At 35.3% G+C, this 15,958-nt stretch overlaps 1 protein-coding gene across 2 annotated transcripts; it reads left to right on the plus strand.

Moving 5' to 3' along the window:
* The first annotated feature begins 728 nt into the window (after positions 1-728).
* MPB2C (movement protein binding protein 2C) lies at positions 729-10,131 on the plus strand. 2 transcript variants are annotated; one of them, XM_011088607.3, is made up of 5 exons: positions 729-1,136; positions 1,244-1,327; positions 7,296-7,643; positions 9,156-9,374; positions 9,730-10,131. In XM_011088607.3, the coding sequence occupies exons 1-5, from the start codon at positions 897-899 to the stop codon at positions 9,880-9,882; spliced, it is 1,044 nt and encodes a 347-aa protein (XP_011086909.1). In that variant the 5' UTR covers positions 729-896; the 3' UTR covers positions 9,883-10,131. The 2 variants fall into 2 exon arrangements, with proteins under 2 accessions (XP_011086909.1, XP_011086910.1); XM_011088608.3 differs by having other exon boundaries at positions 730-1,118.
* Positions 10,132-15,958: the final 5,827 nt, after the last annotated feature.

Here is a 15,958-nt window from a genome sequence, read left to right on the forward strand (position 1 = left end):
AGGTAGATTGAGAAAGATAAGTTACTTTTATTCATCATTTTGACTCTTTACACAAACCTTCGCTTAGTATCAACTTGCTACACTCATGATTACTCTGTGAAGCTCATTATTTCCGCAAAATTTTATACATTCCTCACTTGCTTCATCACTAAGCCTCTTGATTCTTATATTTAATAAGGGGAAAGATGCAAGCACCCCCTTGTGATTTGCAAATGAACAAATTAACCCCTTATGAAAAAATAAATAGCGATTTACCTTCTTATATTTTTTAAAATACAACAATTTACCCCCTTATTATATTTTTTTCATAATGGGGTAATGTGCTCATTTTCAATATCATAGAGGATAAATTGCTATTCACCCATTTAATAAGTATTCTTGCTTTATAGTTCACTACTGATTTCAATATTAAAATCATAACCCTTAATTTGCAAATTAATCTTAAAATACAATAAATTAAATAATATCATATGATATTTCTGCACCCGAATAATCGTTAGATATGACAAATTAATTTAAAAATTTAGCTAGCCACTTTATTGAGGAGTTGTTCTCCAAAACAGAATGAAGAGTAAATCCACCAAATAAATGAATACTAGGGATTATGCTAAGATGCCACATCCTATTTTGGGGCAAAGTAAGTTTTTAGAGGTGGAAAATATGAAGACTAAGTATTTTGAGGGTGTAAGTGAAATTATCTTAAAGTTATTTAAGACAAGAATCTTGCCCAGGAAAAACATTTCAAAATCAAGTCTCTCCACAGTCTTCAAGAGCACAAACAAAATCAGCCTCTCCACAATATTTGAAGAAATCAAAGAGAAAAAGGATTTTGGTGGGCTGCTTTCAAAATTCTGAGCTGATCCATCGCCATTTTCATAATCAGGGAGAAGAGATCGATGGACGGAAGAATGTATGAACCTCAACAGCAGCATTTGCTAGATTTACAAGACAACAGTGGTTTCGGGTCGGACCCAAAGTCATGGCTCTCCGGCGACGACCTCAGCCGCACACTCTCCTCACTCTCAGCAGCCGCCGCCACCGCCTCTGCTACCGGAAATGTTGACCGCGTCCTGTTCAATGACCTTGTCGAGATGGTCCCCCTTGTTCAATCCCTCATTGTAACCACGCTCATTTCAGTTGTGTGTTTTTTGTCCATTTCTGTTTCTTTTACTTCTTAAACATTGTTGATTAATTTTGCTTTTTCTTTTTTTTTTTCCTTTGGGTTTTTCAAATTTAATATCAGGATAGGAAGGCGAATTCTTCATTTACGAGACGGGGTTCTATGATCTATACCAAGACGCCTTCTAGAGAATCCCTTTACAAGAAGGTAATTTCTTTTCTTTTTTGCCTTTTCTCATTTTGCCTATTCTTTTTTCGTCTATAATAATTGTTTGTCTCTGTTAGCTTATACTACTATATATGTGCGAACCATTCTTTGGTAAATGTGCAAATTTGGGACATTGAATTGCACGGAAATAGATGATGACATTTCCTTCAAGTGCATGTGTTCATCTGGTTGTCGGAGGTTTTTTCTCTTATTGTCTCAGTTATGTATATGCTCTAATGACTGTGCCATTATTGGAGATATGTTTCAATCACAATAGTGACAATTTCAATTAATTGATTTTCCATATATTTTCTCTCAAGATTACACCTTAATGAAATCATAGATTGTTTAACTTGATTAGCTAAAGTATTTAGTTGATTAATCAGTTAACTAGCTATGGAGTCTATATTGTTAGCCATTAGATGTAAATTTGCTTTGTACTGTCAATTTGTTGAACTTCCTGTCCGATTCTTTATTGTTTAACCCTTATAAGTCACACGGATTTGACCACAAACATACCTCTTGGTTTTAATTGCTGAAAAGAGAGTGAAAAATGTTGGCTGTCATTTGTATGCCTCATGTTCTTTGCCTATGCATGGTTAGAATAAACTATAAATCGTTGGGAATGACTAGCACAACCTGTTACACCTAGTTATTTAATGCTGATGATGGAACAACTCTTTAATATAGTGTACTGTGCACATCAGTTGGAATCAATTCTTTGTTTCTTCATTGATCCTTGTGTATTCAGTCCCAAGTGTGAACTCTATATAGGCTACAAGACTTGCACTACTTGCTTGTAAGGGGGAGTTTAATGCTGCACTTCATTTGGAGAACTCCTCACACTTATTCGTGTTCACCACACGCTTGAGTATGTTGGAACCTTCGTTCAGTAGGTTTTCTGGGGAAAGTGTTGGTTACAAAGTGATAAAAGAATAGAAAGGTTTGAAGTTGCTTTTGAGAGTCATAACAAGTATAACATTGCACAAGCCTGGGTGGGGGCAATAAAATGATGGACGAGTTAAATTTTATTGTTCCAATCACAAGAATAGCAAAATGTTGCACCTGCACCTGGAAGAGCTAACTTGAATGATTTTTGTGGCAATAAGAATAAAAGCTCTCTTATGGAGAAGGTTCTCTAATTGATGTTCTGCACATGCCTTAAAGTTTCTGGTAGATTTGGTGAGCATAAAGTGCAGCTTAACCATGGGGTTCTGTTGATAAATTCAAAGTTAGATTGGTGGGCAAGGGTTATGTGTGAAGGTAGGTCTATTAGCTAGGACTTCTTAGAATTTTATCGCCTTTGGTAAGTTGTTGATTCACCATATGACTACAAAGAAGACATTCTAAATAGTGAATTGGTGAATCTATTAGTAAGAGATGTCTCGTACATCCTTGTATGACTTTAAATGTACTCCCTTGTAAGTGGCATGGGTAATTGATTTATCATGTTGGTACCAAATTTAAATACTCTTTACTGATATGTCAAAATATACAAATCTGAAATTAATTAAAGAAGAAATATTTTGCTCATCCATGCTTGGTTTGAGTATAGGTGAAGCAGGTCTCACCTTTTAATAAACTAAAGTTGATTACAATCCACTCCTCTCTGATTGTTGAACTACCAACTCTTCCCCTCCCTTTTATAGTTGCAAAATTCTTCTCTTCAAGTTTACCCATTTCCTAAACGTCCTGTTTCACAAGGGTTTTGCACAAAAGCAATGGTATCGAGCTATCAGCCAAAATAACGTTAATAAGGCTTGAGACTGAAAAAAGGGTATACATGCAAGAAATTTATACAAAAATGGGAAATATGATGAAAAACTTATCTGAGAAAATATATGAAAGAGTTTAGTTGTTCTTGGTTCAAAATTTAGCAATTGGTGGCTATTTTTTTGGCCCTTCAAAATACATGGTCCTTTAAAGGCATCTGGTTCTTGACCTTGACCTCGACATCCACGGCATTTGCGTCCTTAGGAAGAGGCATGACTTTAGCCCTGAAACAGCCATAGTTGAAGATTTAGTGTGATAGTTGCTGGATGAATCATGAGACCTAAATGTACCTGCAGTAACACGAAGCACACGCGACAAAGCATTGGATGGGCTGGGAACAGACTTACTGGGTAACATATGATCACAGACTGGTTAAAGACTATTATCACAATTACATAACGACTTGGCTACTGGTACTTCTTCCCATTGAGATTTCCTAGCTGGGGAGTAACAACTTCATGGGTGATACTATAAGATCTCATTAGTAGCTCCCTCTGGTGAAGCAAAGTGACCAGTAACAGAATGACTATCTTGCTTCAGAGAGAAAAGTTTGCCATATAATTCAAATACTGGAGAGATATTTTTCTCGTAAATGCATGTTGCTTAATGCATCCGGCATATCCTTGCCAGATCCTGAAAACATAACACTAACACTGCCATACTCCTCTATGCCATTCAGAAGCCAAGTCACGACCAAGTAATGCCTGTTGTCACTAGATATGTGTAGCATGTTGGAGTTCGGAGGGCTAAGCTGGATGTGCAATAGTTTGTTCTGGAAACAAGAAAAAGTTTGAACACTTGAGACCAGAGAAATAGTTTCGGCTGTTCAATTTGACAGTTGTACCAAAAGGCACCTTTCTGTTTGGTGATAGATGCCATGATAAAAGAGCTGTGGACAGACAGAGAGGACATAGACAGAGCAAATCAGACAACGTCCACAAGTGAGGTGTTACAGACCTGTGATGAACTCTGGTGGAGAACTTAATAGAAACACTTCAAGATATGAAGCTAACTCAGCTTCCAAACCCAATGGGAGAAAAGACATTGGTGGTTATAACCCAATGCAGATGACGATGGTTAGATTAAACCACTCGGTGACAGCAATGGACCGGGTGGTGGAAGAAAAGGCATGCAACAGTGGCAACAAATAAAGGGAGGGGAGGATAGGTTCGGGGGCAGTGAAGGTAGCCTAGAGGTTCCCCCCCCAACCCCAAAATCCTAAAAAGGAATTTAGAACCTTCTCGATACTATGTCATAATAGAGAAAGTTGAATGTATATTTTATTAAGAACTGTAATCCGAAATATATAGAGTTGAGATTAGTGGTTGGGCACCTTCATAGGTAGAGATACAATTGATCTACCTACAAAGTAAACAAACAATTGAGTTACCTAATATTAGCAAAAAAAAAGTGGAAAAGGTTACAAAATGGTCTAACAATCATAAGATATTATGAAATTATTCGTTGCAAAGGACAAAAGATGTAAAAATACAAGTAGAAATATGAGTCATTTTAAGTTTCACTGTTTATTAAGTCTAAATACACTTACCAAAACTATATAACTATGCATACTATGGTTGCAATGCATGATATATGACCAAATTCAGTAATTTCACATGCTAAGCATTGATAGATATTTTGAATTAATTCTTCTGAGATCAAGCAAAACATGATGATTCTAATCATATGTTCTATTAATATATTCATATTCATAGAATGTATAGGGTGTAACCATACATGTCCGTGAACTTATTTCCTTTAGTCCCTCTCTGCAACACATAAAATAATAATAAAAAAAGAACTCTTTTATTATGAAATGAATCTAACAAAATCCATTTTCCTTATTGTTTAGTTTTCATTTCAGCAACAGCTATGTGCATATCTTTTCATAGTTTTTAAATTTGTAATGTTAAATATAGTAACTTTTAGTAGTATCTTGGTACCTTTTGCTTATTTTATCGTTAATTATTTTAGTTGAACACAATAGCACCAGGATTAATCTTGTCAATATTTGTACTTACGTTGTAAATTCATCTTTCTTCCTGAAGAACTTTTAAGCAGTAATAGGATAATTGGTGAGAAAATGAGAGAAAATTTCTGATATAGATGTGGAATTAGTCAACTTGAATGTCTGTGACTCTTATTAGAGCTCTCTATATGTCCATGACCTATGGTTGAGCAACTCTGAACTTAAGTTTTACATGAGCCTGATTTCATTTATAGTACGAACTTCCAAAGACTTTTAACAAAGAAGATAGACTTTCACCTTTGGAAAGAGTTTGAGATCAGAAAGGATGCCTAGTCTATTTCAAGCTATACCACTTCAAACACATAAAATTCAATTATGGCTCATAGTTTATTCTTTTATATCATTAAATAGGGTTGTAATAGGCATCATAAGGAAAAGTAAAATTAGATGAAGATCACTCTCTTTCCCGACCTTCTAGTGCTTAATGACCGTATTTTGGATCCTTGCTAGATAAACACATCTTTATTTTCAACCACCAATATAACAGTTCGGGTTGCTATATGTTTGCTTCAGTATACCATGTGCATGCATGGAGAGGAATTGTTGAGTCCTGGTGGACCAAGTCAGGAGAGAAATAAATAAGACAACTTTATGTGCTTCAGTTCTTTATATACTCCATAACTCCCTAACTTATTGCACCTATTTGCCTTTTGGATATCTCTAGATGTCTGACTAATTACAGGTACAACCCCTTAGGTTAGAAAAATTAGATCCACCTGGCCTGACTCTACAGCTGTTAGAAAACCCTAACATTCTCCGAAAGGATGATTCTTTACTTCAGAAATATGAATTATATTTTTAACAAAGAATTAGTTTTTTACAAGTCTACATATGTATATTTTAGTTTTTGAAATATTAAAATTACAAATATATTTGTTTTTCCATATACGGCAAAAGTATAAACTAAGTTTTTATTAAATTTTTCATTTTCATTTTGACTCGCAGAGCATTATATAAATTTTATATTTGAGTCTAAATGTAATCTAAAGCTTAGTTGTATACATACATCTATATATATATATATCATAAAGTATGCATGATAAATTAAAAAAGCATGTGTTATAATTTAATCAGGTCAATGTTGCGTCCAAACACTAAATCTTGAGATACTTTTTGTGACATGTTTCTGATTTGAAAACCCGAGGTTTGGTGTACGTTTAACGTGGACTCATTGTCATCCCTATAGCAAACTACAACGGTGATTATTCGCTAAGTTCTAGAATTAACGTTATAAAATCTAAATAAATTTTGAAAAGAGTGGTGCCCACCATCTTTCAAAATCCAAAAAGTGCTTGATTCTAAGATATACAATTTGATTAGGCATTATAACTTTAAGCCCTTATAACATAATGAAACTCCAATTCAATGTTGGGGGAGATTGAATCCGTTGCTTATTTGGGCTCCCCCTTCATTTATGCCCTTCTCCCCATGGATACTTGATTCCTTTTTCTTCATCTTTCTTGACCTAATGCAAACTATTCTTTTATTGAACTCTAAAAACCTCTGAAGCTAATACTGTAAGAAAAGCCCAATTTAAAATAGCATTATTAGAATAGTTGGAAACATTATCCAAATCAGAAAATGTCTGAAACTATTGAGTGGTCTGTTATTTTACTCCATTGACTTATAAAAAATCAACCATATGTGATATCACTACAATATTTTATCAGTAAGCTCTACACACACTCCAAATTATAAATTGAAAACATCACATAAGAAGCTACACGTGTTTGACACCTGAGCGTACCTGAGATTTCCTAACAATTAAGTGTTAGACTTGACTGCTTAAAGTGATTTCACAATTGACCTGTTCGGATACATTGGAATTTTTAAGGGATACATATTATATAAACACTAAATTAAAGTCATTGCTTCCAGAGCTGGGATAAGCATGACTCTGGTAACTTTATTTATATATTCTAGCTGCTGGTATAGAAAGAGAACACAACAAAATTTCATGTGCAGCTTAAATATGAACATCAAATGCTTGTAATTTGTGAATTTGACGAGAGCAAATTCTGAGATTTAGTGTCAAACTTCTCAGTATAAATGATGTTACATATCTATACTGTCCTTCTGTGTTGACTTAAATTTTCAATATGATTTAGCCTGAATGATCAATTTTTCTATGGATTCATGGCTGGTGGTCTAACATATTTGCTTCAGGCAGCTGGACGGAGTGCCACTCTTCCAACAAAAAAGCATAGGGACCAGGGAGACAAGGACCAAAACAGGAATGCAGCCAATAACCAAGATGGTTGTGCTGAGAACTTCTCAGTTTTCTCCTCAGGGACATTGCTCTCTGAAAAGGATAGAGAAGAATTGGTGGCACTGCGGAACCAAGTAGAGGATCTAAAAAGGCAATTATCCGAAAAAGATGAACTTCTAAAATCAGCAGAACTTTCAAAAAATGAGATGGCTTCCCTTTTTGGGAAATTTGATGAACTTAAAAACGAGGCGGCAGAAAAGGACTCACTGATTAAGTCCACGCAACTGCAGCTCTCTGATGCAAAGGTATGAGATATACTCAGACCCAAGTTTCCATTATCACAAATATCATGGACCCCCCCCCCCCCCCAATTGGAACATCTAGTGGTTTTTGCAGAATATGCTCATATAATCTGATATGATTGTCCTCCACCCCCTCGTTTGGCCTTCAACAGCTGATGGATCACTTGCCTTCTCGGTTTATTTATTTTATTATTATCAAAAAATAAAAAAATAATAAAAATATAGTTAAAATAATATATATAACACAAATATATCAAGTGTCCACGCCTTGAGCAAATTTTTTTATTTTTTTTAAAATGACGAGCGTCCACGACCCAAACTGTACGTTAAAAAAAAAAAATTTCTTTTTGCTCTTCTTTCAAGGCTTACCACCAGCCTCCTTGACAAAGATTTTTCTTTTTTATTATTATATTATTATATATTACATTTCCATATATTATATATAATTATTATATATAATATTTAGGGAAAAGTATTGTTTTAGTCCGCTAAGTATGCCTAATTTTAATTTTAGTCCGATAACTATGTCCATTTTTTTTAGATCCAGTAACTTACGAAATTGCTTACTTTTAGTCATCTGGCAGATTTTCGGACAATTTTACCCTATGCAATTTTTGAAAGGCAGTTTTAGTCCATATGCACTCATAGGGGTAAAATTGTCCGAAAATCTGCTAGAGGACTAAAAGTAAGCAATTTCGTAAGTTACTGGACCTAAATAAAAATGGACATAGTTATCGGACTAAAATTAAAATTAGGCATACTTAGAGGACTAAAATAATACTTTTCCCTAATATTTATCTTGCTATATAAAATAATAATTCATTTAAATAAATACATCAATATAACAACGATAATTAAATTGCAATAACTCACATAAAGTGAGACAAAGTAAACAAAATTTTAACTATATTATAGTATTTGTATTAATTGCAATATTTGTAACCATTGATTGTAATTTGTTTAATTAATAAATTTTAACATTGATTATAATTAGAAAAATATATAAATTTATAGTTAAATAATTATAACATATAATATTAATAATATTTGAAGCAAATGTGTAATAATTTTTAAAAAAAATGACATGCTGTCCACAACCCAAACTGTACTTTCTCAAAAAAAAATTTATATTACAAATTTGTGGTGGCAAGCACAAATAATTCAAAATAGGACAGACTGAGTAGCTAGTAAAGCTGATTTGTTGTTTACCTGTTGGGTGTAAATTACTCACTAATTTCTATCATAAGTCCCTTTTCCAGAAACTGAACATTTGAGTGAGTGAAATTTGCTATCCTTTGTTGTTCTGTTCTTGGACCTATGTGTTGTTTGATTCTGTGGTGGGGGGAAGATAAAATATAAATATTTTTGTATGATCGTCATACTGGAGGACGATAGATGTGGTTAGGTTAGAATTCCTCAAATCGGATTATGTATGGCACACGATTTAAATTGTCCTCTCATCCTCTCTCTAAAAATATTTCATATCTAATATTGACGCTTTCAGTATTTTTACAGATCAAGCTCGCTGACAAACAAGCAGCTGTGGAAAAACTACAATGGGAGGCGATGACTTCCAATAAAAAGGTGGAGAGGCTCCAGGAAGATCTAGACAGGGTGCAAGGAGACATATCAGCATTCATGTTATTAATTGAAGGCTTGACAAGGAAGGACTTACCCATTTCTGCTGGAGATTATGATGATGTGCCTTATCCTCTTGATGAGAATGATGACTTCGTAAGTTATTTACCAGTTCACAGCAACTGATACATCTCTTGCTACATCTAACAATGCTAACATCTGTTTCGTATCATCTAAGCTAGAGTAAATTCCTTCAACTTTACATGCATGGATTCTGACTCTTTCTTATAACTAATGTTAATTATTCACGAGTCCTTCTCTATCTGCAGGGGTGAGTGGGTAGGGGTTTAGGTGTAAGTTCTCTAGTGAATTCTTTTACATGGAAATATTGTTCGGCACAAGTTAGAAGTTTGAAGTTAACTAATATTTGAGTTTAACTTGTACATTGTTCCCAGATGTAATTCTTGAGAATTTGTGGTCTGACTATACTTGATTTCCTAAAACTGGGCAGGACTATGAAATGGATATGCAGAAGCTGGAAGCAGCAAGAGAAGCTTATATAGCTGCTGTGTTGGCTGCAAAGGAAAAACAAGATGATCAATCGATTGCTGCTGCTGCGGGTGCAAGATTTCATCTGCAGTCCCTTGTGCTAAAACAGAACTAAGCACACTTTCCCAGCTATGTTACTGGAATATTTGTCGATAGCTTATGAATGTGGTCTGCATACATGATTGGGACGGCCTTGTGTTGATGAGGAGGAGTTGAGTGTGTTCATATTCACTTAAATTGAGTGCTTAATGATATACGTGTTCACTGTATTGCAGTACGTTAAGATGGGGTCATAATTTAACAACATGGAGGTTGATTGCACTTACATGTTATGGATTTGTTCCAATTGCCGTTCACCATTTCACCTGAATTCTTATTCTAATCTCTTTAAGATTATTTTTGGATCTTGGGATTATTAAAAAGGCTGTAAAACGTGATGTGTATTAATAAAATGATGGCCCAAACCAATATGATTGGGCCTTGCTCACTGGATGGCCGAATAAAACCGAGGGCCCAATCACTCTAGCCCACCGACCCGGTCCACTCTAAGGTTTGACCCGGCAGCTCCCTTTTAAATACTCTCCTCTCTCATTCAGCCCTAATTTCCGCCGTCTTCACTATCCCTTCCTCTCCTCTGAACCCTTCGGGTTCTTCACCCTTACTTCGTCTTTTGTAACTCCTATTCTCCAGATAATGGCCGTAAATGAGCCATTAAGTGCTAGCCTTCATATATGGCTCGGACTTGCTGGTTTGAGGTTAACGAACAGATTCTCTTCTCCCCCTTTCTTCCTCCTTAAACCCTAAAGCCTTTGTGGCAAACACCTTAGTGGTTTCCGATTCTAAAGCCTTTGTGGCACGATCCTCGGTGGATTACTGTGAACAGCCTTTGTGGTTGGCCTTTGTGGCCTCGGTTATATCCGTGCAACCGTGAGCAGGGTTGCGGCCTACGGCCTCTCTAGGCCCTGGGTCTTAGGCCTCTGAGCCGACTAATTTCTTGTTCTGAAATTGTATTGCTTCAGTTTACTTTCTGTAAGCATTATTTCTTATTCGGTAGGTTTTCTTGTAATTCATTTAGAAAGCCTGTAATATTTAAGTGTTCTGTAATTATTTGTATTGTAACTGTGCCGGAGACCGATCCACTTCTAACAGTGGTATCAGAGCGGGGTTAAGTCTCTGGCCTGAGGCCACTCACGGTAACATCGCTCTAACTCTCTCTCTCTTTATTTTTCCGGTCCCAGTTTCCCGACCCCTTACTGCTAACCTCCCTTGGCCGGGCTCCTGAAGCCGTCGGGTATCTAGTGGAGGCGTAGTTAAGGCCCTAGCTCTATTAACTGTTTTTGTTTACTGTTGAATCTTCTGTGATTGGGAATTTGCTGCTGCTTAATATTTGCCTCTATTACTTGAACTGTGAATTTCTGTGATATTACTGTAACTTGCTAAAATGTCTGGTTATAACTTACAACCATTTGGCGGAAAAACTGACTTTTCTATATGGCAACAAAAAATGAAAGGCATCTTAATACAACAAAAGGTTTTTAAAGCTATTGAAGGAAAATATTCTGAAACTGTTTCTGATGAAAAACGGCTTGAAAATGATGAGTATGCTTACAGCTCTATTATCTTAAATCTGTCTGATTCTGTAATTAGGAAAGTAGGAAAACAGAATACTGCTAAAGAGCTATGGAATAGGTTAGAGGAACTATACACTGAAACTTCACTTCCTAGCAAACTGTTTCTCTTAGAAAAATTTTTCAGATATAAACTGGATGTTTCGAAAAATATTGAGGAAAATGTTGATGATTTTACTAAATTAATTCAAGACATAAAATTGACAGGGGATAAAAATATTGATGATTATACACCCATAGTTTTATTAAATGCTATTCCTGAGTCTTATAGTGATGTTAAAGCTGCAATAAAATACGGACGGGATAATGTGACTTTAGAAACTGTAATTAGTGGCTTAAAATCAAAAGAAATGGATTTAAAAACCAATACTCCTAGTAATAACAACAATGAAGTAAACTTGGTAAGGGGAAGACCTAAAAATAGGAATAATAACCATAACTCGAAATTCAGAAAATACAGTAAAAGTCGGAGTAGAAGTAGGGGAAGAAGTCCGTCTAGAAATAGGCATTATAACAACAATAATAATAAAAGAGATGAAGATAAAAATAAAAAGGACTTTAGGTGTTACAACTGTGGAGGAAGAGGTCATTTCATTAAAGACTGTAAAAAGCCTAAAAAGAACCAACAAAACGAATCTGCTAATGTTTCAGAAGAAACAACTGATAAAGTTTATATGGTGTCTGATGTAAATTTTGTTGAAAACTCCTTAAATAAATCTGAATGGCTTGTAGATTCTGGATGCACGTTTCATATGACACCTTATAAAGACATTTTGACAAATTTTAAAACTGAAAGACTAGGTTCTGTGTCAATGGCAAACCAAAAATTATGTGATGTGCTCGGTTTTGGTGATACCTGTCTTATTTTTGAAAATGGTTCGAAAATAACCCTTAAGAATGTTAGGTATGTCCCTGATCTTGCCCATAATTTAATGTCATGCTCTGCCCTAGAGGAAGAAGGGTTAAAGGGGAAATGGGGGAAAGGGATCATGAAAATTTCTAAGGGTTCCATGACTATTTTCAAAGCAATCAAAAAGAGAAATCTGTATTTATGCACCGTTAAGTATGATTCTTTTTCTGGAAATGTTTTCACAGAAAATAAATCTGAAATTTGGCATAAGAGGCTGGGTCATATCAGCTTTAGAGGGCTTGAGTTGTTACACAAAAATGGTTTTTTGCATGAAAAACCTTCTACTTTAAATTTTTGTGATGATTGCATATTAGGAAAACAACACAAAGTTAAGTTTCCTACTTCCTCATACCCGTCATCCACTTCTTCAAACTGCATTTTAGAGTATGTGCATGCAGATGTGTGGGGTCCTGCTAATATTAGTACTCATGGGGGCAATAAGTATTTTCTATCAATTATTGATAATTATTCTAGGAAAGTATTTGTTTTTCTAATGAAACAAAAATCTGATGTTTTTGAAAAATTTCAGAGTTGGAAAAATCTGGTTGAGAACCAAACAGGTCATAGGCTTAAAGCATTAAGAACTGATAATGGCTTGGAGTTTTGTAACAAACAGTTTTCTGATTTATGCGATAAGTATGGTATTAAAAGACACAAAACCACACCATATACTCCTCAACAAAATGGGGTAGCTGAGAGAATGAATAGGACTTTGTTAAATAAAGTAAGGTGTCTTTTAATCAGTTCTGGTTTATCTAAAACTTTTTGGGGAGAAGCTTTATTAACTGCAGCATATTTGATAAATAGGTCACCCTCGGTGCCTTTACTTGGAAATATTCCTGAAAAAGTTTGGACAAATTCTGATGTTGATTTTACTTCTCTGCGCATTTTTGGTTGTGCTGCTTTCTGTCATTATAATGGTGATAAACTAGATCCTAGGTCCCAAAAATGTGTATTTATTGGTTATCCACCCGGAGTAAAAGGATATAGGCTATGGCTTAAGAATCAACCTGGCTTTAAGGTGATAGTAAGTAGAGATGTGATCTTTAATGAATCAGAAATGCCATGCTTAAACACTTCCTCTAAAAATTCTGAAGATTTTAATATTGAAAATACCTTTAATAAGGTGGAACTTAGTAATGAGGATAACCAACAAGGGGAAGAAATAGTAAATAGAGAAGAAAATCAAGAAAATCAGGAAGAAAACAATGAAGAAAATGAAAATGAAAATCCAAATACCTATCAGCTAGTTAGAGATCGAGTACCTAGGGAACGTAGGATTCCCTCTAGGCTTAAAGATTATCATTTAGCTCTAAATGTTAAAACTTAGAACCAAGTACTTATGAAGAGGCTTTAGAAAGTACAAACTCTAAAGAATGGATAACTGCTATGAATGAAGAAATAAAAGCCTTAAAAGAGAATAACACTTGGGTTCTAGTTTCAAAACCGAAAAATGCTTCTATAGTCGACTGTAAATGGGTTTTCAAAATAAAAGAAGAAAACAATGTCAAAAGGTTTAAAGCAAGACTTGTAGCAAAAGGTTTTATTCAAAAAGAAGGCATTGATTTTACTGAAATTTTCTCTCCTGTGGTTAAGTTTACTACTGTTCGAATCTTGCTTGCCTTGGTTGCTCACTTTGACTGGGAATTAAAACAGATGGATGTAAAGACTGCATTCTTGCATGGAAATCTAGATGAACAAATTTACATGTCTCAGCCTCACGGTTTTGTTGATAAGAAAAATCCAAAACACGTATGCTTGCTCAAAAGATCCTTATATGGTCTGAAACAATCCCCTAGGCAGTGGAATAAAAAGTTTGATCAGTTCATGCATTCTTTGGATTTCAAAAATAGTGCTTATGATCCATGTTTATATTTCAAGCATGAAAACAATGTGCCACTATTTCTTGTCTTATATGTGGATGACATGTTAATAGCTAGTCCTAGTCTTGATATGATTAAAAACTTACAGCATCATTTATGCAAGAACTTTGAAATGAAAGACTTAGGAAATGCAAAGAAAATACTTGGTATGAACATAGAAAGAAGCAGAACCAAGTCAACTATTTTCTTAAATCAAACCTCTTACATTCAAAGCATTCTTGAAAAATTTTCAATGGAAAACTCCAAACTATCCTCTGTACCACTTGCAGCACACTTTCAGTTAAGCAAAGATCTATGTCCTAAAACAGAATCTGAAAAAGATAAAATGAAAAATGTGCCCTACTCAAATGCTATAGGTTCTGTCATGTATCTAATGGTAAGTACTAGGCCAGACATAGCATATGCAGTTAGCTGCTTAAGTAGGTATATGTCCAATCCAGGTACTTCCCACTGGGAAGCAGTGAAATATCTGTTTAGATACTTGAATGGTACTAAGAATGTTGGAATAACCTTTTCTAAAAATTCTGATGGTGTGGAACTTAAAGGATTTGTGGACTCTAACTATGCTAATGACAAAGATAGTAGAAAATCAACTACCTCCTATATCTTTACACTGTGTAATGCCTGCATAAGTTGGAAATCACAACTTCAAAGTATTGTAGCTCTTTCAACTACAGAAGCTGAGTATATAGCAACAACTGAAGCAATAAAAGAAGCATTATGGTTAAAAGGCTTAATTTCTGAAATTGGATTTCTGAAGAATAAACTTGTTGTTTACTCTGATAGTCAATCTAGTATTCAGCTATGTAAAAACCCAGTCTTCCACTACAGAACCAAACACATAGATGTTAGATATCACTTTATTAGGGATGTTATTAACAATGGCATAATCAATCTTGAGAAAGTAAAGTGAGAAGAGAATCCTGCAGATATGGGAACTAAATGTTTAGCAATAGAAAATTTTAAAAATTGTCTTGATATGCTACATCTATAAACTGTTGTTCCTTAACCTTTCTTCTTGCAGGAAAAGGAAGCTATGGCAATGATGACAGCTTTTTGACCCACCATCTTGGTTTGGACCAAGGTGGAAAATATTAATAAAATGATGGCCCAAACCAATATGATTGGGCCTTGCTCACTGGATGGCCGAATAAAACCGAGGGCCCAATCACTCTAGCCCACCGACCCGGTCCACTCTAAGGTTTGACCCGGCAGCTCCCTTTTAAATACTCTCCTCTCTCATTCAGCCCTAATTTTCGCCGTCTTCACTATCCCTTCCTCTCCTCTGAACCCTTCGGGTTCTTCACCCTTACTTCGTCTTCTGTAACTCCTATTCTCCAGATAATGGCCGTAAATGAGCCATTAAGTGCTAGCCTTCATATATGGCTCGGACTTGCTGGTTTGAGGTTAACGAACAGATTCTCTTCTCCCCCTTTCTTCCTCCTTAAACCCTAAAGCCTTTGTGGCAAACACCTTAGTGGTTTCCGATTCTAAAGCCTTTGTGGCACGATCCTCGGTGGATTACTGTGAACAGCCTTTGTGGTTGGCCTTTGTGGCCTCGGTTATATCCGTGCAACCGTGAGCAGGGTTGCGGCCTACGGCCTCTCTAGGCCCTGGGTCTTAGGCCTCTGAGCCGACTAATTTCTTGTTCTGAAATTGTATTGCTTCAGTTTACTTTCTGTAAGCATTATTTCTTATTCGGTAGGTTTTCTTGTAATTCATTTAGAAAGCCTGTAATATTTAAGTGTTCTGTAATTATTTGTATTGTAA

Source organism: Sesamum indicum, linkage group LG8 (genome assembly GCF_026168435.1).
Source record: "Sesamum indicum cultivar Baizhima isolate 11 linkage group LG8, ASM2616843v1, whole genome shotgun sequence".
In the NCBI taxonomy this organism is placed as follows: domain Eukaryota; kingdom Viridiplantae; phylum Streptophyta; class Magnoliopsida; order Lamiales; family Pedaliaceae; genus Sesamum; species Sesamum indicum.